The sequence below is a fragment of the Rhinichthys klamathensis genome, unplaced genomic scaffold, assembly GCF_029890125.1.
Source record: "Rhinichthys klamathensis goyatoka isolate OS25496 unplaced genomic scaffold, OSU_Roscu_1.1 h1tg000973l_1, whole genome shotgun sequence".
NCBI lineage: Eukaryota > Metazoa > Chordata > Actinopteri > Cypriniformes > Leuciscidae > Rhinichthys > Rhinichthys klamathensis.
Window position 1 is genome coordinate 64377 of NW_026607285.1, and position 24364 is coordinate 88740.

Sequence of the window (24364 nt, forward strand, 5' to 3'; positions counted from 1 at the left end):
CTCTTATCAAAGCGCCCTGCATTCCTGAAACAGCCCTTACCACAGAGACCCACAGAACCTCACGGAATCCTGGAAAACTCAAAAGATAGTCTCTAAATGCCTTGGACAAGGACAGCTGAGGGCATGATTATCAACCACACTTGCAAAGAAAGCAAGACAAATGGGGACATGTCTTGTCTAAAATGACAGTGTAAACCTTCCCAAGGCCAGAAGTACTAGGTAAGGCTTTTAACTAAACATGGAATAGTGAAGTAAAAACGGGGGGGGGGAATACATTTTACACCTTGAGCTTTTACTCTTGACTATGAGGAGGAGGGAATCACTTAATTTGTTAGCATTAATGTACCGCAATTATTCCAAGGCCCTCCAAAAATCAAATCTAGATGGACAATGAAAATGACATCTTGGCACAATAGCCACATTCTTTGGGCCTCAGAGCTGTTTGGTAAGGGTGGCATTAAAATGCCAAACCAAAACTAAAGCGCCCTGACTCCTCAAATAAGCGGCACGGCTAATTCACACTTGTCTTATTGAGCGCAAGGCTTTTTTTTTTTTTTTGTCTTCATATGCCTCAACTTGCTATGTAGCTTTACACTACAAACTTAAACTGAGTAAACTCAGTTGCCAATTTTACAGACCTCTGAGTGACATTTTTCCCCACGCATATAATCTCATCACCTCAGCAAGTGAAATTGATTCAATATTGTCAAGCAAATTCAATTATGTTTTAAAACATAAAATAGAACAGCAGGAGAATGTGTCACACTATACACTAAAAGACAAACACTACCACTATCTGAAGCTTCCCTTTATAATTTTTCAGTTCAACAAAATATAATTATAGTTCTTTTTTAGTCAAAAGATCAATAAGCACTGCAGATTCTTAGCAATGGATGAGGTTTATGAAAATAAAAAGTAAAAAGACAATGAAAGCAAGAGTGCGAGAATCTTAACACAATGAAAAAGACCATCTTATACACACACACACTGACTCTGCAAACTTCTACGCAATTTTTTTCACCGCCACATTGAAAAATGAACAAGGACTGCAGCGAAATGATCGGAGAAGAGTTAAACCACATATTGTTCTGTGTGCAGGCGGGCGGCAGCTCTTTAGGAAACCACAACCAGCGCACCACTGCTGCCTATATTTCTGTGACAGCCCCCCACACACAGCCCACACTCCAGCACTGTATAAATACCATACAAACTACACAACTTAGGAATGCGTGTGCAATCCTTCATCCGACAATGTTGCACTAGAAATATATAACTCACAAAAGAGTGTGAGTTTTCGCACTATGCGGTGTAGTCCTGGAATGTATAAAAACTTTGTATAAAAAACTCATAAAAAAAATCACATCAGATGATAGATGATTTAATAATTTTTAGATTATAGCTATAGCTTCATATATTTTTTCTTTAGTCACAACTACATGCAACCTATAATGTATAATGTCCACAACTCCACTCCACAAAGTATGCATTAATATCGAAATTACTATACTGATAGTATACAAAAAGGATTTCTATCAAATATTTTTTTTTTCTGCTATAAATTTAATGAACCTATTGACCACAAAGAAGGTGATTCTTGCCATAATGAATTTAAATATATGTCTAAGGCCTTGCAAGATCACACATTGTTGTATCCCTACAATATAAAATTAAAATAAATATAAATGTAATGTAAAAAAAAAACATGATTTTGATCTGTTGTCATAGCAGCTGTTATGCAAATTTATTTCATATCACAATGTTAAGGAATGTCCTTGAACCAAAAATAAAATCACACGAATTTCTATTTTTAATAGTTCAAAGTGTAGCACGAGGTTGTTGGCTGCGCAGGCTCGAGGTCCTCTTGTACTCACCATATCTCAGTCAATCACTCTCTGATGCCAAGGAAAATATAAACAGTAAAATTGTGTCAGCCAAAGCCGGCGGACTCTGTCCAACCGCTGAATCAACCTTATCATTGTTTTCATCTTAATTCACTCTGTGAGAGAAGCTCCAAGTACAAACTAAAGCAAGTTTCTTTAAAGAAAGGTGAGGATAAAACGGTGAGCTCTCAAAAAGGGAACTCAAAGTCACTGCCTCGCGCTTGAAACAGCAAAGAGATGAAGATGAACTTCTCCCTGTTGTTAACCTCATAAATGTTGCCTTGTTTAATCAGATTTTAAAGCAAAATACATTTACAGACGCCATAAAATTAGATTTAAGTAAACACTGATCTGTTCATTGATTAGGAATACACATCTTCGCCCATGTGATTGAGTAGGCTACATTCTATCACATAGGCTATATCTATACATCGAGTTAGATGTCCGTCGGATTTTTAGAAGTCCGAACTCCTTAAAAAACGCTTTAAAATTAAAATCGAAAAGGTTTAAAGGCTTTTTTAAAAAAAAGGTTATTCAATGTATCTTCAAAGAAACAACTTATTAAGAACCATTAGGCTATATCTCTCTACACAGTCCTTGAGTTGGTCATATTTCTTTGAACATTAAAAAAGTTACTAGCCATATATGGTTTGTCAGAATAAGGTATTTGGTTTTGGGTACCTTAAAGTAGCCTACCAGTACATAGATGGTTTTCTAAAGAACTAGAGAATAAAAGGTTATTTGATGAATTTAAAAACGACTTCGTCCTTCTAATTTGAATATTTATTTTCTTGAGTGATTTTAAAGGTTGCAGTTAAGTTTAAATGAACCGATTTTCTCACGTGCCTTTTGTAAGACACGACGTCGAAGAAGTTGTTCAAATACGATATTGAACTTTAAAAAGACAAGAGGGAAGTGTAGGCTACAATAAATGCGTAATAGCATAACTGCAGCAATTTTTAAATGAACCAAAGCACATGCAGTGAATAATGTACACAAACAAGTAAAGAATTGCCAAGCCTACTCAGTGATAATTCAAACAAATATAAAATATACCTGTGTGAGACAAATCGGCGAATACATCGTAGATCGCGCGGTTATCAAAGTCCTGAAGGGTATCAGATGATTGATATTATCGCTTCATTCTTCAGAGCCCGTGCTGCTCCGTGCACGTTTGAGTAAGACCTGATATCCTCATTCAAAAAAACACGCTCTTATCCGGCAACAGAGAACAACTGGAGATTCCACACTTTGCATTTAACCGATCCCGGCGTCTATTTAAGAGCACAAAAGATTGTAAACGGAGTGAATCTAGACGCATCCACAGCGCGTGAGGTGAACCCACCGCTGAGTATAAAGCTAAGGAATCTGAGAGTCGAGTTTCAAATAGGAATCTTGAATAATATAGCCTATCGCACGTGCAATAAGAAAACTTGAAGGCGCCTAATTTCTGATCATGTGTTTGCTTTTCAAACTTGATATAATATGGGCCGGTAACACCCTCTAGTCTGCTGGAGCCTAACAAATCAGTCTGAAGATTTTTTTTTTCGCCTTTAATTACACAGTCATACTCCTCCTCTTCCAGCAAGCGCATATCCCATATATCCAGCCCACCTCGAATGCACCTCCGTGACATTGACAAAGATTTAAGCAATTTCCTACTTTTTATCCAAATGTCATTTTTTTGTGGTGAGGACTTTGGGAAGGCATGTAAAACTATGAAACACGATGAAGCGAGCCCAATATAGCCTAGTAAAGATTTTTGCTGATTTCTTCTATCGCAAATGAAAACAATTCATGACTTTGATTGATACAGGCGTCGTCTTAATAAAAACCAAAATATGATGCTTATGATCAAATCATATCAGGGGATATAAAGAAATTTTGACTAGCCTACTTTGTCTAGACTTTCGTTGGTTAAGTTTACTTTCACTATCAGCTATTACAAACCAATACTGAGATATGGCATTAGCCTATTTATAAAACATAAAGGCTTTAGTGTTATATCATATGCTTGGAAAAGCACGATTTATTAGCTAATGACGCAAATGTAAGTGTGGGCCTGCAGCGTTTATTATGCAAAATAACTCCAAACTGAATAAATTAATTCGTTTATTTCTGTGCTTTTTAAAAGAGCAGTCACCAACATGACAACGGTTTAAATTTTGCGAGAAAAGAGAGAAATCAACAGCAGTATGCTACTGCATACGGTTCTATCACGTATCCCAGTGAGAGAAGAGCACAGGGCCAGTCTGTTGGACAGATAGCCTAATGATTCCCTTCGCGTTACATCGGCATGACGGCATCTTGTGTCGAAGTCAAAGCCCACCCCCTCCGTCCAACTCATACGTCCACAAGGCTCAACAAAGACTTTATGAAGGACACCGAGTCCATTAGCCTACTAAGATGCAACTACAATAGACCGCAACAAAAGCGCAACGCAACAAAGTCCAATGTTCATGGTAAAACAATGAATCGATGTATCGAAAAAACATCTACGTGTGCATAATGTTTTAAAGTATCAAATAACAAAGTTACAGAGTGAAAGAGTATCAATGCAAGTCTCGCTACGTAAAACAGCCCCAGACAAGCATTTAAATGACAGTGAGAGTAAATATCAACACGGCTTGTCCAGGTATTCACGCCGCTGCTCCGTGCCAGAAGCGCACGGCTATTCAATAGGGGAGAGTTTGAGCTAACACAGGATGCATGCCAAGAGGCACAAACTCGACTTCTGACACAATATGACCCATATAGGACGTCTGCCAATGCATGACATAAACAATCCAACATTACGATAATTTTTTCTGCAGTTTTAAAGTGTCTTGTTCAGTTCAATATTGAAACGTAAAGCTATTGCTCTGTTGAGGTTACATTCGCGCAACACAGCAACTCGAGACAAATATTCACAAATGTTAGTAAGACAGTGTTTTCCATCATAACGTACCATTGCACTGTATTGCATGGAATTGAAGGGGGTTCCTGGAGGCCGGATGAAATTGAAGCCGGTACGCTCACATGTCTCAAGTTCAAAAATTTGTGTTTTTTTTATTTTTTTTCTCTTTTCGTTTCACGTTGTACTGCTTACAAAAATTAACACCGGAAGCGAATTCTTGGCAGACAGGCGGCAAAATCAAGTCAGCGAGCACCTCAGATATTTTTTTTATCTTCCTTCCTCTGCAAGTCAGTCTTTTGGATAGCTTTTGGTGGTTGAGTTGAACGCGGTCCAGAATAGGCTGAGTTATTTGGAAGTGGGTAGGTCTGCGCCTTCACTTTCTCTGTCTGTCGTCGCTGTTGCTCGCTGGCAGCAGCCAAACGTAGCTGCGCATTTGGAATTACATCCTCGTTTCTGATTGGCTGGCGCACCGGTGGAGCTCCGCTCGCCGTTCCATGCCCTAGGCCCCTCACTTCCGCTCGGCAGACAGTGTCACTATTTGCATATTAACATTGGACAAGTCCAATCAAAGCGAGACCGAGCGCAATTTAGACTAGTGGCTGAAGATAGGTCAAATTCCTCTGTGCATTTTGGCCTTGGGGATTAAGAATATTTCCTTTTGTACAGGCATGAAAGCAAATAAATCCCTACTAAATTAGCTATTTTTTTAAAGAAATTAGGCCTATATTTTAATTAAATTAATAATAACGATTTTCATACCTATTCCCCTGCATACAGTGTTTGCTCGATTTTGACATAATCTTAAACCACATTGTTTAGCATTGTTAAACTTTAATGACTTAACAATCTTTAAATCGGTAGAAATATATACTGTCTATAGGCTGTATTACTAAACCATTATTAAGATTTTGAATGATATAGCAGAGAAAGTCACCACTGTTAGAGAGCACAATGATGGCATTGATCCAGACCAGAACACCAGAGCGCCCCGCGCGCGCGCGCGCGCACTCACACACACACACACACACACACGACTCCAACAACATGGATGAAACACGTATTAATTTGAGCGCGTTTACCGGTGCCATTAAATGAGACACAATCAAAAGATAGTAGTAATAAAACGGTTTATGATTAGCCTATTCACGTCACCTGTAAATAAAAAAGTGTAGGCTATTCATATAACAGACAGCAATGAATCCGAATGAATAGCAATTCTGTCTATTTATTTTTCTTTCTATATATGACATAGCATGTCTATACAAGACATGTCTATGCAAGACATGCTATTCAGTGGTGATCTCAACAAAATAATTTGGTCTTTCATTTAGGTCGTTAAAAATTTGTACATTTAAGTCTATCGAGCTAAGCAGAAATACGCCTCACTTATAGGCTACATTAAGCGCTGCATGTAGTCTAATATGACAAATAAATTGTTTAATCGTTCGTAATTTTGTTAATAACATTTTTACCTGTTGTTTCTATAATTTCTACAGAATAAATTCCATTAGGCTATCATACATTCTATATTTATCTTTTCGATAGACAAACCTACAGTTTTCGTTTTATAGCCTGGATTGTCATCTTTGCTCTGCACGACATAAGTTGTCACGTAGAAAAGTTCGTTTTGGTTGTGACTGCACTCGTGGCTAACTAAATGTATCTGTCAAGATAAACGACTTATATAGAATGAATCGTTTATTCTATGCGCTGTCACACTTGTAAAGACAAACAAACAAGCCCTGTGTTTGAAACAACAAACACAAGGGCTTGTTGGAGCATTATATCGAGTAGGTGGAGTGTGATACGAAACGAAGCGAAAGGGCTCCAAATTCTTAGACGTAAACTTTGGCAATTTCAGTGGCGAGTGGAGGACAGGGAATCATTATTAACATGTAGAAATATCGGTGTCCTGAAGATTTTAGAGATCTGTTCACTTTTGCCTGTCAAGTTTCATGAGTTTGGATAGCCTGTGCCGTGTGCGCGCAGCGAGCCTCGATACTGCCTCCGTAAGTTCACTACATTTCATGTAGGCTACAGATAGGCTATTCTATTCTCTCGACTCTAGACGCTCAAAGCCAAACTTTTCTAGTCATTAATTATCGATTTACTTAGGCTACGTTGTGTATAGCTGGCGCATCAGGGTTGCTGTAACAAGGCGATATTTCGTTTCTAATGTCTCCAGAAAATATCAAAAAGATTCCGTTCCTTTCGATTAAAAACGTGTTTTCATGTTTTCACGGGTTAGGAAAGTTATATATTGCTTTTCAGTAGTAGGCATTCAAGTCCTACGAGTGAATATTATTTGGTTATTACTTATGCTACATCGATTATATTTCTTGTTTTAAAAATATCGTTGCTTTAACGTGCAAATAGATTTTTAAAACTGGTAAACGGTTAAGTGGCGAAATGTATGCATTTAATGCAAAACGATGACCTGCTGCTTTTGAATAAACGGCACCACCCTTTTTTAAGTCGACCATATCTACCGGGTAGCAAAGAGACACACGACCGTCTAATAACGGCTTGAAGATGACCCATATGATTCCATGATCCCATATGTCCGCTTTTTTACTTCATAGTTGCAAGATATGTTGCAAAGGTAATTTTTTTATTGTAAGGTAACTATAGCCTAATAGCCCATATGATTTCCATTTTAGCATTTCACTCCGAGACAAAGCCTATAAGAGCTTCTTTCCCATGAATTAGCAGGTTTTCTAAATGTATAATAATATTAATGAATGACACATTTATTCTAGTACTTCGATTTGTTTTGAGCCAGAATTTAAATTGTCTATGTTAATCAATAATTAATTTTTTTAAAAATTATTTTTTATATCAATGATATTTTCAGTAAAGGCACATGGTAGTCTGGTAGGGCAGGTAGTGTTTCTCTTTTTATAAGAATGAAAAACACAATGCACATTTATTTATTGATTTATTATTATTATTATTATTAGCCTATTTATTTTTTTAATAGCCTACCTCTAACCAAGGATAAAGTGTCATGATGGGTTTGGATGTTGGTTTTGTGTTAAAGAATTACACCTGGGTTTCACTGAGCAATTAAAAACTGCTCTAATTTGTATTTATAAAACTATATTATGTTTTCCATTATTTTATCAATTTTGTGATATACTTCTCAAGTCAGATTCACAGGAGTAGGCCTAGCCTATAGGCTTATGAACATGAAATTAGGCTAACTAATTTTCATATTTGCTCAGGCTCCTCTCCAGGTGAATAATGTAACTTTAATTTTAACAAGATTATTGTGTGGAATGAGAAATATGTGTGAGAAAAAAAAACTTATTTTGAGAACAATTGATGACCATTCAAATTCAGGATATAATTTCATTTAATATTTTACATGTATCGACCAAGCTCTCTGCAGTGCTAAATTCAACATCATCATTTTTGGCTCGGTGCAAAATTGCAAACCAGGTAAAGCGTTTGTCGAATATTCTGCTATTGGTAGCCTATTTACTGTCTTCTTTTAGTGTCTTTGCTTTTAAGTGGACAGATAGCCTATAAATAGGATTATAATTAGCCTATGTCGGAACGCTTAAATTCATATTGCGCCACAACGCCATATTTGTATCAGCGGGCCTAGATTGCAAGCGGGGTGATGTGAAACAAATTATTGTAGGCTATTAGATGAACACTTTCTCAAGACGCATTTTCATAATGTACAAAATAACGTCTGTAGACTGAATCCTCCTCGAACATAAGAATGCAGGAGCTGTGAAACTCACACAGGAGCACGCGCCAGTGACCTCGCTCTGCTCTGTTCAAGTTCAATTCATTCACTTGTTCCAAAAAACACTTTGTCTCCTTATAATGGCGTATAAACCTGTAACTCTTACCTTGTAACAGCTGGTTTGACAATTTATTCGCTTTATTTTTGCGGTTTTATAGCCTATTTTAAAAACAATATCACAGAGTGCCAACATCACAGCCAGACGTGAAACATTAAGTAGGCCTAAAGTCCGCACATTTTGACATAGCCTAGGAGGCTATGTAATGACGTCTCATAGCGACATATTTGTTCGGAGATATCCTAACATTAATACTGTATTAATAACAATATCCTTGTTCTGTTTTTATAGGGTTTCATCGTAATCGTAAAACTTAGTCTAGTATGACTGTTCATTGCATAATTTCTACCGCTGTCATAGCTCGCCGTGATCGTATAGTGGTTAGTACTCTGCGTTGTGGCCGCAGCAACCCCGGTTCGAATCCGGGTCACGGCAGGCTTAAATAAAACAGTGTCTTTTACACTTGTACGTGATTTATAGTGATAGCAAAAGCCGCAACGTGTACGGTTGGCCTATAACTGGCTGGTAACATATTGTTAGAGAACATTGCGATTGTCGGTCTATCTATAGCCTACACTCAAACTGACAGCCTACTTAGCCTACATTAACCTGGATAACCTTCACTGAAAAGAAATTGTAGGAACTTTTAAACAGCACTAAAAATGCTGGTTATTGTTTTTGGTTATATAAAAACGTAAACAGAATAAAATATTTGCTCTTTGTCGATTTTACAATTTGCAAATAACCTCGTTTGTCGAAGGCAGGAGAGAGCGATAACGATTTAGGTAACCAAGTCATAGAAGTTATATTGGGAAGTGTGTATACAGCGCAGTTTCCATTCAGCCCACAGGGATGCAGTAGTGAACTGTCGGCCAAGTGGCGTACCAGAACTGTGCCGTGATCGTATAGTGGTTAGTACTCTGCGTTGTGGCCGCAGCAACCCCGGTTCGAATCCGGGTCACGGCAAATATTTACTCATCAGGCTGTTCTTTTGAGAGACAACATCATTATGTGCTCATGAAAACCCTAAATAAAAATATATGTAAATCAGCTAAAATGTGACATTATATAACCTGGCAGCCTACCATGTAGCCGACTGTCTTCGACTTGGTAACATTCTAACATTTATTTATTTAAAATAATTCGTGTCCATTCTTGTATCTCAAAATAATATATATTTTTTCATTTCACAGTGATGGCAAAGTGGACCATAAAAGCATAACCAACATCTGCTTGCCCTATATGTTTTAATAAGTGCAGTTTTAATCTGTACGCACCCGATGATTTAAGCACCAGAGGGCAGCAAACGACTATGTAACCACTGCCTACAAATGGATCAAGGAAAACTTGGCAGAGATGAAGACTGATTATTACCTTACCGTGTTCGTGTGAGACTACTGCACCTGTAGTAATTCTAGACACAGCTATTCCTGACTGTTACTGAGATGGCAGACACTAAAAGGGCCGGATAATGTTATTCAGTAGAAATGCTGTGAAAATGAATAAATAATTACCCAAACCAATCGAAGTATTGTTAGTTAATTATTTTTATTTTTTTAATTTCTTTTTTTTCTTTTACACGTTCACTTATACCGAAATGTAGTGACGCATTTAAAGAAACATGCATGTCCTTTGTTACAATGTCATTTTTATCTAATGTTAGTTTTCTTGTTTCCTTTCTCTTTGCCTTGTGCCTTGTCTTGAAAGAAATATCACTTACATATAAGAAAAAAATCACACTCAAAAACATGCAGAGGGAGCTCTGATGCACCTGTTACCATGAAAGACTGTCCATTCCTCGCCACCACAAACCAGCAACCAAGAACAAGAGCAACAACGAGATGCACACTCAAATAAACAAGGAGAAAGCTTATAGTAAACATGGAATCCTGCCAAAACCATTGCGTTCCATTCACACTCACACACACACACCCGTGCATGCATTGCAAATCCTTCAGCTTTGAGAAAGAAGCAGCAGGCCTCCACAGAAGAGTCAGGCAAAACTGCTGTGTACTTGCTTTCTCTCTCTATGTGCATCTGTCTCACTCCTCACTTCAATGGGTCTTGATTGACAGGACAAGCATGCACCTATGTCGCATGAAATGTGCATCCCTGCAGGCCTTTGTCTGGTCTCTGAACACATGTTCCTGTAATAATGTGCATCTTCATTAGCCACAACTATAAAAGCTTTTGCGGTCTGATTTTTGATCTTTCATTTTCACTAAACAGGGTTTCCTCCACTAACAGCCTCAAAAATAATGACTAAAGTTGTTTGCTTGTGATCACACCACATTAAAAGTCTGTGAAAGAGTATGAATGATAGGACTACCAATAATTTCGACATGTGTAATATCAAGTACTTTATAAGTACTCCAAGAAATTAGAGCAGAGATGTACAATCAAAATTTAATAGTACAGTTAGTACAGTTAGTAATAGTAAGTTAGATTCTCTGTAGAGGTGATGAAAATCCGACCAGTTACCATAACAATTATGGTGATTAAACGTCCACTGTAAACGTACTAAACTCGACTATTGTTGTATCATGTTGGCATCAGTAAGACAGTCCATTTACATTCAAATGTTTAACTCTTCTGTCTGTAGATAAGATGACTTTGTGCATATTTCAATATTTTATTATCAGTTGGCACTGGATAGTTGAGCACTGAAGCATATAAATGAAGTTAAGCAGCTACAGCAAGATTAATAAAAATAAAATACTTAAAGCCTCAGTTCTTTGTGAGAAAATATATATTAACAGTAGCCCTGTCTAGAGTTTTAATACTTGTAGATTATGTTGGCATGACTCTGCATGTAACAGTTTAGGAAAAATGCCGCAGGTACAGTATAAACAATAAATAATATAATCATTATATATCCACAGGTCTCAGAAAGGCATTTAGGTTTGTAAGCAAGCGTGAATTGAATGAATTAGTGACTTTTTCTAAAGTAAAAAAACACTGTCTGATCTAGACCTGAACAATGTAGATGACTCCAACTCCTACGAGGTCTTAACTCTAAATCAACATGCACCGATGCTAAATTTCTAAATCATTATGTTGACAACTTGTAATTTATTACTTCAATGAGCTCATTGTTTCTGCCTTAAATGTAATACCTTGTTAGCTAACTGCGTGATTTGTATATGAACCTTGCTGAAATACATTACTTGGACACAGTCACCTCTGATAACAGATCACTCTAAATTGTAATGTTGACATGCATTTTCTGTAAAGCTGCTTTGAAACAATCGCTATTGTGAAAAGCGCTATACAAATAAATGTTAATTGAATTGAATTGATCTGACGGAAATCAAGCGTAGCGTCAGTTCTGGCAGGTCACGTTAGACAAGCTCGACTCTCAGCTGATCCACGTCTACCTATAGCAATACGACGCCTATCACTGTATACATAAGCTCCTTCAGTATTATCAGCAGCTATCGCATTTCTCAGGAGCTAATTACCCTCCACCATCCCCAGCTCCTCCTATCGCCAGTCAGGATTTGGTATTCTGATTCCCCTCGAATCAGAATAAATTCTCGAATTATGCTTTACTTTAAAATCTCGAATTAATGATATCTGCATACATGGTTCTGTTCTGTTTACCCTAAAGGGGGGTTATTGCTGCTCTCTCTGCTCTTATCTATGCTAGGCTGCATGGATGCACAGGGAGTTCTCGCCCAGAACGGAACCATACTGCCAATCGAAACTGTATGCTATCGATATCGTATTTGACGATAGTGGTCCTGACAGAATTAACATTAAACTCTTAAAACTCTTAAAAGCCTTTACTAAACACTTATTATTGATGACCTTAATTCATGATCTTAATTTATGCTCTGAGATCAGTTAATATAAGTGGTCAAGTTACATCTATACACCACTCCTCCATGCAGCAGTTCTGGCCCATACCTTGACGCTTCTCTTTTTCCTCTCTCAAGCCTTCTTTCTTTCTTTCTTAACGTCCCCTCTTCGACCCTCGACCCCCCCCCCCCCCCCCCCCCCCCCCCCGCCCCCCCCCCGCCAATCCCACCCCCCACCCCAAACCCCGTTTAGAACAAAGAGGCCTTTTGTTTCCTAATTGCCCTAAGCAGATATTTGTCAGGCATGGCTACACATCGCTGTAGCAGTTAAAGAACCCCTGGTCGATCATTCTCTTCAAAATGCTCCACATCTGATCTCTAAAAGATAAGTGAACTGCTAGTGCATACCCATATAAGCCTTTTCAAAGCTTTTTAAAAATAGTCTCCACGTGTACATGCTCTACATGTGAGAGTACCATATTCACTTGCCCAGTGTTCCCAAAGGACTGAAAGTATGATCTCCTTCTCTTAACAGTCTTAAAGGTATCATCTAGTTGCATTCTGAATATGCATACTTAGTATATAGTAGAAGAAAAACAGTATGTAAAAAGAGAAGGATGTCCAAATTCACAGAATTCATAAAACAGTAAGTGAAAAATACCCAGATGACTTTCTACTTCTGACAAGATTCTAAAGTGCACATCCAATAGACACTTTACTATCCCATGAGGCAACAGGATGGCAATTGTCAATGGCAACAGACGAGTTCCGGAAGTAAAAATCCCATTCATTTTCTCCATAAGGAAATTGATTTACTAAAATATAACTTACAAACCATTAAAGACAGACCTGTGAGCTATGAGTTTGTTAATCAATGAAATATGCTTTAGCCGAACCTGTCAGTAATCGTATTTAACAGCAGAAGTCCTGGTGGGAAACTATTACCCATGCTGCAAAGAAATCTCCAATAATAAGACAAACAACAAGCAAATTGTGCCAAAATAACTTTTAGCACCTGCCCACTCCCATGAAGCACTGCTAATGATGTAATTGAGTCAGTGTCCCTACACTTTTAAACTACATATTTGTGTAGGCCTATAGATGATACAGTTGGGGGCGCCATCTTCTTGCGAGATGCAGGAATTCGTTCGGCACAACCCTCACAGTGCTTTATAGGTATTCTCTAGCCATTGAGCGTACATCGTTTGTACACTCGTTATTGCGGTGCATTGTGGGACTGAATGAGTGCACTCAATAACGTCCACTATGGTTTCGGACACCACTACAAATGGCTATACCCTTAAATAGTGCCCTATTGGGTGTCTGTTTGTTACCATATTAACCTATTGTGTTCACCTGTCCCTTGTTAATACACTTATTTAGGGTACGTTTACATGACAACGATATGCCTAAAACGGAGAAGTTTTTCATTTGAGTTTTCTGCGTGCAGACCATCGTCCATTGTTAAAGGGTTAGTTCACCCAAAAATGAAAATTCTGTCAATAATTACTCACCCTCATGTTGTTCCAACCCCGTAAGACTTTCGTTCATCTTCGGAACACAAATTAAGATATTTTTGATTAAATCTGAGAGCTGGTTCACTCCTCCATAGGCTTCTTGAGGGATCGAAACTGACCGGCCCAAAAGTTATGAAAGACATCCTTAAAATAGTCCGAGTGACTACAGTGGCTCAATCTTAAGTTTATCAAGCGACGAGAATACTTTTTGTGGGAAAAAAAAAAACAAAAATAACGAATTTATTCAACTAATCATTTCCTTCTCTGTTCGGCCGTGATATTTCACGTAGTGAAACTACGCAAAGCTTCTAGGTTATACGTCACGCATCACACACATGACCAGCGTCGGCCAATAGTGAGCCTACGTGTGACGTGCAACCTAGAAGCTTTGCGCAATATCACTACGTGAAATATCACGGCCCACAGAGAAGGAAATGATTAGTTGAATAAAGTTGTTATTTTTGTTTGTTTTTTTGCGCACAAAAAGTATTCTCGTCGCTTGATAAACTTATGGTTGAGCCACTGTAGTCACTCGGACTATTTAAACGATGTCTTTCATAACTTTTGGGCCGGCCAGTTTCGATCCCTTAAGAAGCCTATGGAGGAGTGATCCAGCTCTCAGATTTAATCAAAAATATCTTAATTTGTTTTCCGAAGATGAACGAGTGTTTTACGGGGCTGGAACAACATGAGGGTGAGTAATTACTGACAGCATTTTCATTTTTGGGTGAATAACCCTTTAAACCATTGTCAAATCGATCCTCATTCAGATGAATCTGCAAAAATGACTAAAAATGCTGTATTCTGCTGCCAGGACATTAGATGGCGATGAAACCCTATAGATTGAACATGTAATATGCACATGTAATATGTCATCATTTTCAGAGATTCATGTTTTTGTTTTTTACACGGAGACCGTTTTCAAAAACTTGCACTTTGAAAACCGTTTGCAAAAGTTATCGATTTCAGGCACCCAAAACGCTGTTGTCGTATAAATGAACGTCCAAAACGATTAAATTTTACATTTTTAGTTTCAAATGTGAGTCCTGTATTTATACCAACGCCAATTAAAGGCAAACCAACAAGGTTAGCACAAAAAAGCGTGTAACGCCTGCCAACGATGTGGTACGCAGGAAAGGAGACCAGAGGCCATTTTTTTAATGGATGTCAATGGAGGAGAGGCTTTACTACGCTGAATTAACTGCTTTTGTGGGAAAACGGCTTATCGTTTAATGAATCGACAGCCCTTCTGCTAATCTTCAACAGCTCTTAAACATTCATTTTAGATTGATCTATTTTAAGAGTTTACACCGAAAAAAGAAATGCTGTTTTATAAGGGAACTCACGGATAATTGTGCGACAGGTATCATTCATTTCTATGGGATCAACTATCGCACAACTCTGAATGAAATCCAAATACGTCAAGGCTGTAATGTGTTTGGTTATCAAGGCACACATGATCCAAGTAAGCTGTTATGCTTCTCTAATGGTAGAGCCACGAACCCTTGTATCTCCCAATAATAAGACATTCTCTATTTATACCTCCTGTTGAGTTCAGTTACTTGTCGGTTATTGTCTATTTTAATGGTGCTCTATATTAGTGTTCTTCTTGAGATCTTTGCTTTATATTATTGTAGAAGTTTAGTTTTGATTAAGATTAAGATTTCTGCCTTGGACCCAAGCCTCTGCTCTCTCTGTGCTTGCATACCTTATAGTGATGGGAGAAACAAATCTTTTCAAAGCTTCTAATGAATTGAACCAATTGCTTTGCAAAATGATTCACTGTTTCAAAGCATTCTAAACACCACACGCTGGTGATGCCTGCTGGTCAAAACAGTTTAAATGCAACAAAAACTCAGGCCAAACATGCATAAAACAGTTTTTATAAATCCATTGCAAATATTTGATTGAAAGTATAATCTATCAGATGCAATTAACTAATCATCTAATATCATTAAATATTAAGTGTCTGTATATGTGTTCTTTTAGCAATTTCCAGGGCTTGGGTTTTTTTTCTATGCATGGCTCTAAACAGGCCAATAAGACTATTAACTACTATTATTCTTTTTAATTATACAAACATCTCATTAAAATGTCTACAAATGTATAAACCAAATGTGATTAACCTGATGTATAAATCAGGTAAAAACCATAGACACTTACTGTTAATGGTTCGCCGCTGGGGGCTGATCTCAGTAAATCCGTATTATTCATGGTTTCACAGAGATCACCCCCCAGCAATGAACCATTGAAATTTTGAAACATTTTGAAACAGTTGCAATGTAATAATGCCTCGTTTACTGAAATCACGTGACTTTAGTAGTTTTGTTCCGAACCACTGATTCGAAACAAAATATTTGCTTCATGAGGCAGTGTTTCGAAAGTGCCCATCACTAACCGTAACAGAATAACTGACCTAGAGAAGATTTAATGGATCCATTAGCAGTTCCTCTCTACCCCAAAGACCTACTGGTCTCTCTCTCATGATCTCATCTCAAGATGGCTGTCCCCTGGAAGACTGTGATTTTTTTTTCTACTTAAATTTTTTTTAAAATCACATTACAATCACTTTTCTGTGCACGCGCTTTGGATGTGTGTGCAGCACAGAAAACAGTGTGAGGGTCTTCTTGTGCTTGAATGATTTAAAATAACATTAAAATCACATTCTCCTGTGCGTGCTTTGGGTGTGTGTGAGGCAAAGAAAACAGCGCGCGGGTCTTCTTGCTCTTTAATGATTTAAAGTCATATTAAACTCCACACAAAGCAATTGATAAGAGGAATCAAAATGTGTCTTATTGAATCCCCGTTTTTTGGAATTTTTAATCCGGTTCTAAAATAGAACCGGTTCTCGATGCCCAACCCTACTCAAGACAGCCAGTTCCTTGTCCTAGGCGGAGCCGCGGTGAAGAGCGACCAAGGTGGAGCCAGGGGGCTGGAGGACTGAGGCCCTCCCTGGTTCCCTTCAGTCCCTCGGCTCCTTCTCAGTTGTCTCCAACCAGTAACTTGGATACGGTATATTATTCAGTAACTCGGGTCTCCTGCGTTTCTGCTGGTCCTGCCCAGCTCCAAGTGTCCTGAGTCTCCACTGGTCCCGCCCAGCTCCAAGTCTCCTGCGTCTCTGCTGGTCCCGTCCAGCTCCAAGTCTCCTGCGTCTCTGTTGGTCCCGCCCAGCTCCGAGTCTCCTGTGTCTCTGATGGTCCAGCCCAGCTCCAAGTCTCTTGCGTCTCTGTTGGTCCCGCCCAGCTCCGAGTCTCCTGTGTCTCTGATGGTCCAGCCCAGCTCCAAGTCTCCTGCGTCTCTGATGGTCCAGCCCAGCTCCAAGTCTCCTGCGTCTCTGCTGGTCCAGCCCAGCTCCAAGTCTCCTGCGTCTCTGCTGGTCCAGCCCAGCTCCAAGTCTCCTGCGTCTCTGCTGGTCCCGCCCAGCTCCGAGTCTCCTGTGTCTCTGATGGTCCCGCCCAGCTCCGAGTCTCCTGTGTCTCTGATGGTCCTGCCCAGCTCCAAGTCTCCTGCGTCTCTGCTGGTCCCGCCCAGCTCCAAGTCTCCTGCGTCTCTGCTGGTCCCGCCCAGCTCCGAGTCTCCTGCATCTCTGCTGGTCCCGCCCAGCTCCGAGTCTCCTGTGTCTCTGATGGTCCCGCCCAGCTCCAAGTCTCCTGCGTCTCTGATGGTCCCGCCCAGCTCCAAGTCTCCTGCGTATCTGCTAGTCCCGCCCAGCTCCGAGTCTCCTGTGTCTCTGATGGCCCCGCCCAGCTCCAAGTCTCCTGCGTATCTGCTAGTCCCGCCCAGCTCCGAGTCTCCTGCGGCTCTGATGGTCGCACTCAGCCTCCCTCTCCCATCACCTCTACTCAAGACAGCCAGTTCCTCAGCCCTGCCTCCGCTGGTTCCCTTCTGTCTCTTGGCTCTTCCTCAGTTGACTTCAACCAGCAACTCAGATCCGCCTTGGGTCTTCCAGTCTCCAGCTCCGCCTTGGCAAGGGAATCCCCTGGTTCCGCCTCGGGCCACCGAGCCCATCACTCCACCTCAGCCCGATAACCAGCCAACCATCTGGTCTAAGGTATAGAGTACCGTTATTATGGACTGCCCTTGCACAAAGATCTTTTATATCCTCCAGTATAGACCAATTTCGAGCTGACGTCACAGTTACGTCACGGCGCTAGCTGGAGGCAAAACAAACGGAAAACTGGAGGCGGCCAATACAAACCAGCACAGATTCGGCTACATTATAAGGAGCTTAAATTATTATTATTATTATTAAATGTCATCTTGTTGTGTTGTTGGGTGCAAGAATCGATGAAAAATTAATATGCTGTATCTGAAATTTCATTTCTAGAAAATATTCACATCATTAAAATTGCACCGTAATGTCACTCTTTACATTGTCGTCTTCTTTGCGCTGGCTAGGCAGAACTGCGGATCGTACCACACAAGTCTTGTACATGACCATTCAGCACATAGTTATAGGCATCTAATGATTTATATGCCCTCAGTTTCTCTTTACGCTCGGCATCTCTATCGGATAGGTGTAGAAGTCAGGCCACTCAACCGGAGGTAGCGTTAGCGTCTGTCAGATCGTCCATCCATTGACAGCGTGTACAGTACAGGTCAGCCAATCTGGTTCCATCCATTAAAATTAACTTTTGCAAATAACAATCGCGGTCCTGGACAGTGAGTGACCTTGCACATTAAGATAAAATCGGATTTTCTCCAGTCATTGTTAAAAAACAAGCTAACGTTAGGGAAACTAACGTTAGGGAAGCGGCCAGAGGGATCGTTCTGCCTCCAGCTAAGCTCCGCCCACAAATTGAAAATTGGTCTATAGCTCTGTTAAATAAATTATTGTGATATCACAGTTGTCATTTTACATCGATGGCAGTGCTTTTGCTGTTGGAAGAGGGATGTTTTTGATGTCGGTTGTATTTTGTAAAGTACTTTTGCATTTTTGATGTTTGTTTTTATTTGTCATTTGGTGTTGGTGATGACCGAAGGGTACCACAGACACAAAAGAATTTCTGAAAGGACAATAAACTTAAAACTTAACTTAACTCCACCTTGGCTCCTCCCTCCCTCAGCTCCACCTGGGACCGTCGTCCTCATAGCTTCACCGGGCTCCCTCGACCCTCCGGCTCCACAGTGTCAAAATAATCCCCATTCACGTGGATCCGCAAAAACGACTGAAAACGCTGTATTCTGCTGCCAGGCCATTAGATGGCAATGAAACACTAACTGATCACGTAATATGCATGTGCATGACGTCATCGATTTCAGAGATGCACGTTTTTGTAGTTTACACAGAGACCGTTAATTTGCCCTTTGAAACCAATTTTCAAAAGTTTGCGTTTTCAGGCACCCAAAACGCTGTTGTTGTGTAAATCAACGGCCAAAACGCATAACAGGTTTTTGGTTGAAAAGATGTAGTGTAAACAGCCCCTTAGTCCTGTGTATTTATACCCCCTGTTGGGTTCAGTTAGTTACTTGTCGGATATTGTCTATGTTATGCTGCTCTACATTTATGTTCTTATTGAGATCTTTGCTTTATATCGTTGTAGAAGTTCAGTTTTGTAAATAAAGATTGGTTACCTAGATCCAAGCCCCTGCTCTCTCTGTGCCTGGATACCATAACAACTACATAAAACACTTTTTAAACTGCCACAAAGTAATTACTTATTCAGTAGAAGTACCCAATCAGATGACCAATTCCATAAAAAAATTTTTTTTAAAACTATTAGATATTTTTAATGTTTTTCTTTCTTTTTTGAAATACTATATATTGATAGTCCACTTTAGACTTTCTACTAACTATAACTTTTCAACTGCATGTCAACTACCAGTCTTTAGTTGACTGTCTGCTTAATATCAGCTAACACTTGGTCCCCCAACAGACATTGACTATAAATAACTGTGCAAGTACAAGTAAACTTATTCTACTTAACCCTAACCTAACAGTCTACTAATACTCTAATGAGAGCTAATTGACATGTATTTGCAAATTGGTGAGAGTTAACTTACATGTAGTTGTTAGATACTTAGTTAGTTAGTAGAATGTTTAAAATGGACTATCGAAATAAAATGTAACCTTTTTCTTCTCTGTAGTAATATGAGTATCCTTAAGCTTGGGGAAGGCACTATATGAATATTAATTGTCATTAAATGTTTTACACATGAAGAAACCAATTGTACTGTTAAATGTAATACTAATTATTATTATTATTACTACTACTTGTAGTAGTATTTTATTTTATGTTTCTTAGAATACTATTTGTTGCTTTATGTGTAAAACATTTTATGAGAATAAAACTCTGAGTGCACATTTAGTGGTTGTTTATTGTGGTCCTAGTGGTACTAGAGATAAATGGTGAGATGATGGTGGCAGAAACTTTAAACATGCTACTCTAATAATACACAGTGTCTGCAGAAAGCATTTAGAAGAAGTTGAGCTTGATCCCTATGATAATGATCAAACAAACCTGAGGTGTGCCCAACATCCGGAATAATTAACACTGTGATTATGGAGAGACTTTAGCTTCCAGACGAACAATACCATTTACTAGATAGATCAGTGCAGGGATTTGAGTCTAAATCAAAAGGACCAAGGTGACCCATCTAAAAGTGCAACATAACTACTGTCATATGTCAGCTGACACTAATCCCGTGTTGTGATCAGTTTACATGCTAGTCATTGAAGAGTTAAACGCTAAGCATCTCAAAGTTCTTTACCAAACACTTGTTTATGCACATACATTTAATTAGTACATATTTAGACATTCACAGAATACAGTCACAATACCTGGCATAAAACAGACAATCATTAGTTAAAGTTCTAAAATAAGCAGGGCTACTTTGTCTGCCCATTATAAGCGGTCAACGTGTTCTCATCATCTGACCAACAGTCCTGACGAGCATCAGATCCCAGTGGTCATCCAATCAATATCATAAACACAGTTGTCATAGAATTTCCTCATTTATTTCTTCCCCTAGTGCTAATCCTTTTAATTACCGCCTTACTCAATGCTAATGTTATTCACGATTAGTTGGTATTATGCTAATCTTCGACCCACATTCGGCAGGAGAGCAGGAGTACCGTCTGAAGGCCAGATTGCTGGGAGGCTGCATGCAGACTGACATCAGTCTCCCAGCTGCACAAAGCAAGCCAGACAGAGAGACTCTTGCAGGAAAAAAAGACCCTCAATAAACAAAAAAGGGGGGGCCGTAGTGTATACCTTAATGAACAACTGTTGGCCACAGGGATTAGTGATAAATGCTGATTTCCTTTCTGCGTAGCTCACCCCAGCATCTGTGACAGTGCTGACATTTTGCACCAGTTTCTTAGTGGTTAGCATTTCAAACGGAACCATGTCTGGACCTTGTCCTTGTTTAGATGCTTATGTCCATCTGCAGGTGAGTCCATGCCAGATCCAAGGTGTTTTATATGAATTTGTTGTGCCACATTTTTCTTTTTCTTTTTTTACCATTATGAAAAATATTTTTGAAATGTGCTATGTTCCAAATTCTTGATTAAACTCAGATATTACATTGGACATTGGTTGGGAAGGATGAAAACATCCCATCTGTCAAAATGAAACTAAAGCCAAGGAGAATGTGTGTCTTATTTAATTATTTTCCATAAATAGAGAGAATATTCACTGGTAAACACATTACATCTTTTCATTTCTTATTAATGTACACATATCTACTGCATAACATTCATGTATACTGTAACATTTGTCCTGAAAATGATTAAACATAAAGGTAGTCCCTTACTTGTGTCTGTTACTAAATGAATTGCTGTATTTTTTATTTAATCATTTTCAGTAAAAATGTGTTCAGTAAAAAAATCTGCATAATATAACAAATTAAGACAAAAAAATCACATAATAAAACAGTACATTAATGAGTGTGTAACCCTAACCCTAACATATCTACAACCAGAACAGACAAACGTTAACTTTTGTGAAAAGCACAGAAAGATGGTTATTGCAGTTGTCCTTCAACAAACAGCCTACATAAAAAGGAATGTAAGTTTGAATTATGTATACTAATTATACAATTTAATCTTTATTTGTTATATTTGTTATTTAATTTTTCTGTGAGTAGCCTACCCGGGTTGACTTTTAATGGCTCAGACAGGATCCACAGGTTTACACAAAAATTAATGACTTCATAACTGAAAATACAAAAGTGTATGTGTGAAAGTGTATTACTGACACAATCGTGTCCAAATGAGTAAAGTACGTTACCACTAAATTTCTGACTTTGTCTGGAGAAAAAAAGATTTCTCCAAAAACATTTCTAAACATTTTTGTAGTTATGAAACATCTAAAACAGTGGCTTAGAGGCATCCCTTTACACCCTAATTATTGTCACTGTATGAAATAACACAATGATAAATTGTTAACTGACAAGACAGCTGGCAGAAGGAAAAAAGTATGACTTTCGATGTAAAATTAACAGTCATAGCGGAATGAGAACCAGAAGTAGCTGTAGCTTCATTGAAATTGACGCTCAAACAAGAGGCTTTTGTCTGCCAGGAGGAAATATAGACAAACAGAGAGAAAAATGTCAACAAGTGCAGAGCAAAACCACATCTTGAGCGACAGTGTTCATAACCGGCATGGCCAAAACCAGGGAAGAAAGTCACTATCAGAAATATCAACGGAGCAGCGACTACAAGAAACATCATCCAGAATAATTGATTTCTTATAACACTTTAAAACTTAATTTTCATCTGAAGGGGTCCCTGATCATCGCTGACAAACTGTCAAAATCCCATAAATAGAGAGAATTGGAACGGACACTTTAAACTTAATTAAAAGTAAGCTATGACCTAGCATAGTATAGATCGGAGTATACAAACAGAAGAAAAAAATCCTTGACCTCCTGACAGTCAAGCGCAGGCTCCTGACCTCACGTGACACCAGTGACATCCCTATACAACACACACTTTAGTCAATATCAACACATTAGAAGACTGGGTGTCTTCTAATAAATGTAAAAGAAATAGAAGTACAGCAGTAAAAAATGAAGTAAATACAAAAAACATGTATTTACTCTTTTACACGAATCACCAAAAGTTTCTGTAAATAGCCTGTAAATATATCTCAGTTAAATTTTTCAAATGATACAACACATAATTCAAATTCAAACAACTGCTCGCGCAAAACCTTTTCTCTAAGACACGCTATGAATCGCACTGAAGGAGGAGTTACGTCACTCAAAAATTGGTGGGAAAAAAGTGAAGAAAAAAAAAAAGCTCCAAAAAGCACCAAACTTACCATCCACCAGGTCCTGGCTGTCATGTCATAACATAGCTGCCATTTGATGGAGCTGTCTGCCGTTTTCCCAGCCATTCTCCCGTCAGTAGCTTTCATCAGGAGCAGCTCAGGAGTAGATAACACACTAATCAAGCCTTCATCAGACGCCACTCTCTCAGCCCCATGTAGGCCAATCCTTATCACACTGCATTATGGGAGAAAAAAAGTGCACACACACACACACACACACACATGCACGCACATAGCCCTGTGCTCTAGCGATGACTCCTGCCTGCAGTGCTGCCTATAATGACAGGATCAGGATCTGAATCCCTCTCTCACACACACACACACACACACACACACACACAGAGAGAGCCCCCCACCTCGGCCAGGGCTTTAATTTTTTAAGCTGTGCAGAACAGGAGCATGGATCTTCTCTTTTCTTTTTCTTTTTTGGCATCTTGAGCTGTACAACAAGTGGGCAACCAATGAGGTGCCTGTGTGCGCAGAAGCTTTTCAAAGTTTATTTGCATTTTCATCAGTTCTATATTGTTGATTTGTGGTTTTTGGAATCCCCCCACCCACCCTAAAGCCATAAATACACACACACACACACATTTTGCCCCCCTCCCCCGAACGCTCCTCATTCTGTGTCGATGAGGGGAGGCCCAAATGGGAATTATATTCCCCAAACAAAGACTGGGGAGTTTCATAGACATGAGAGCTGGGCACGGTTCAGATATCACAGACTTATACAGCAAATGAGGGAGGGAGGGAGGGAGGGAGGGAGAGAGAGAGAGAGAGAGAGAGAGAGAGAGAGAGAGAGAGAGAGAGAGAGAGAGAGAGAGAGAGAGAGAGAGAGAGAGAGAGAGAGAGAGAGAGAGAGAGAGAGAGAGAGAGAGAGAGAGAGAGAGAGAGAGAGGCGCAAACACTGACAGGTATTCCAAGTCCATTCACTTACTATCCTGGTGTACTTACTTCACCGAGCTTTGAACGACACTTACTAAGCAGCAAACTGCAAGACTGCATTAACTGTGGTGCAGTTAAGAAAATAAAGGTTTTTTTGCTGTCAATAATAAATTCATAAAAATGTTGTTACTCTGTCACATTCTGTCGAAGCATGAATTTGGTGTTGATAAAAAATGATTTATAAATGACACTGATGTTGACTTGGAAGTGCATTAGAGGTGTTAATCGTTCTGACATGT

The 24364-nt window shown here is 39.1% G+C and overlaps 1 protein-coding gene and 2 non-coding genes across 7 annotated transcripts in view; 2 read left to right on the forward strand and 1 right to left on the reverse strand.

Annotated features, from left to right (window-relative positions):
• LOC130078743 (nuclear factor 1 B-type-like) overlaps window positions 1-23376 on the reverse strand; it is an 86540-nt gene extending 63164 nt beyond the window's left edge. For 2 of the 5 annotated variants that reach the window (XM_056244396.1, XM_056244394.1), the window contains exon 1: window positions 23175-23375. In XM_056244396.1, coding sequence (XP_056100371.1) covers window positions 23175-23270 — 96 coding nt within the window. In that variant the 5' untranslated portion in view covers window positions 23271-23375. Of the gene's footprint in view, window positions 1-2936; window positions 3507-4827; window positions 5204-23174 lie in introns of those variants that run through there. The other 3 variants (XM_056244397.1, XM_056244399.1, XM_056244398.1) reach the window with 3 other exon arrangements.
• Window positions 8955-9026, forward strand: trnah-gug (transfer RNA histidin (anticodon GUG)). The gene has a single exon. It is a non-coding gene; the product is annotated as a tRNA-His (tRNA).
• Window positions 9486-9557, forward strand: trnah-gug (transfer RNA histidin (anticodon GUG)). The gene has a single exon. It is a non-coding gene; the product is annotated as a tRNA-His (tRNA).
• Window positions 23377-24364: the final 988 nt, after the last annotated feature.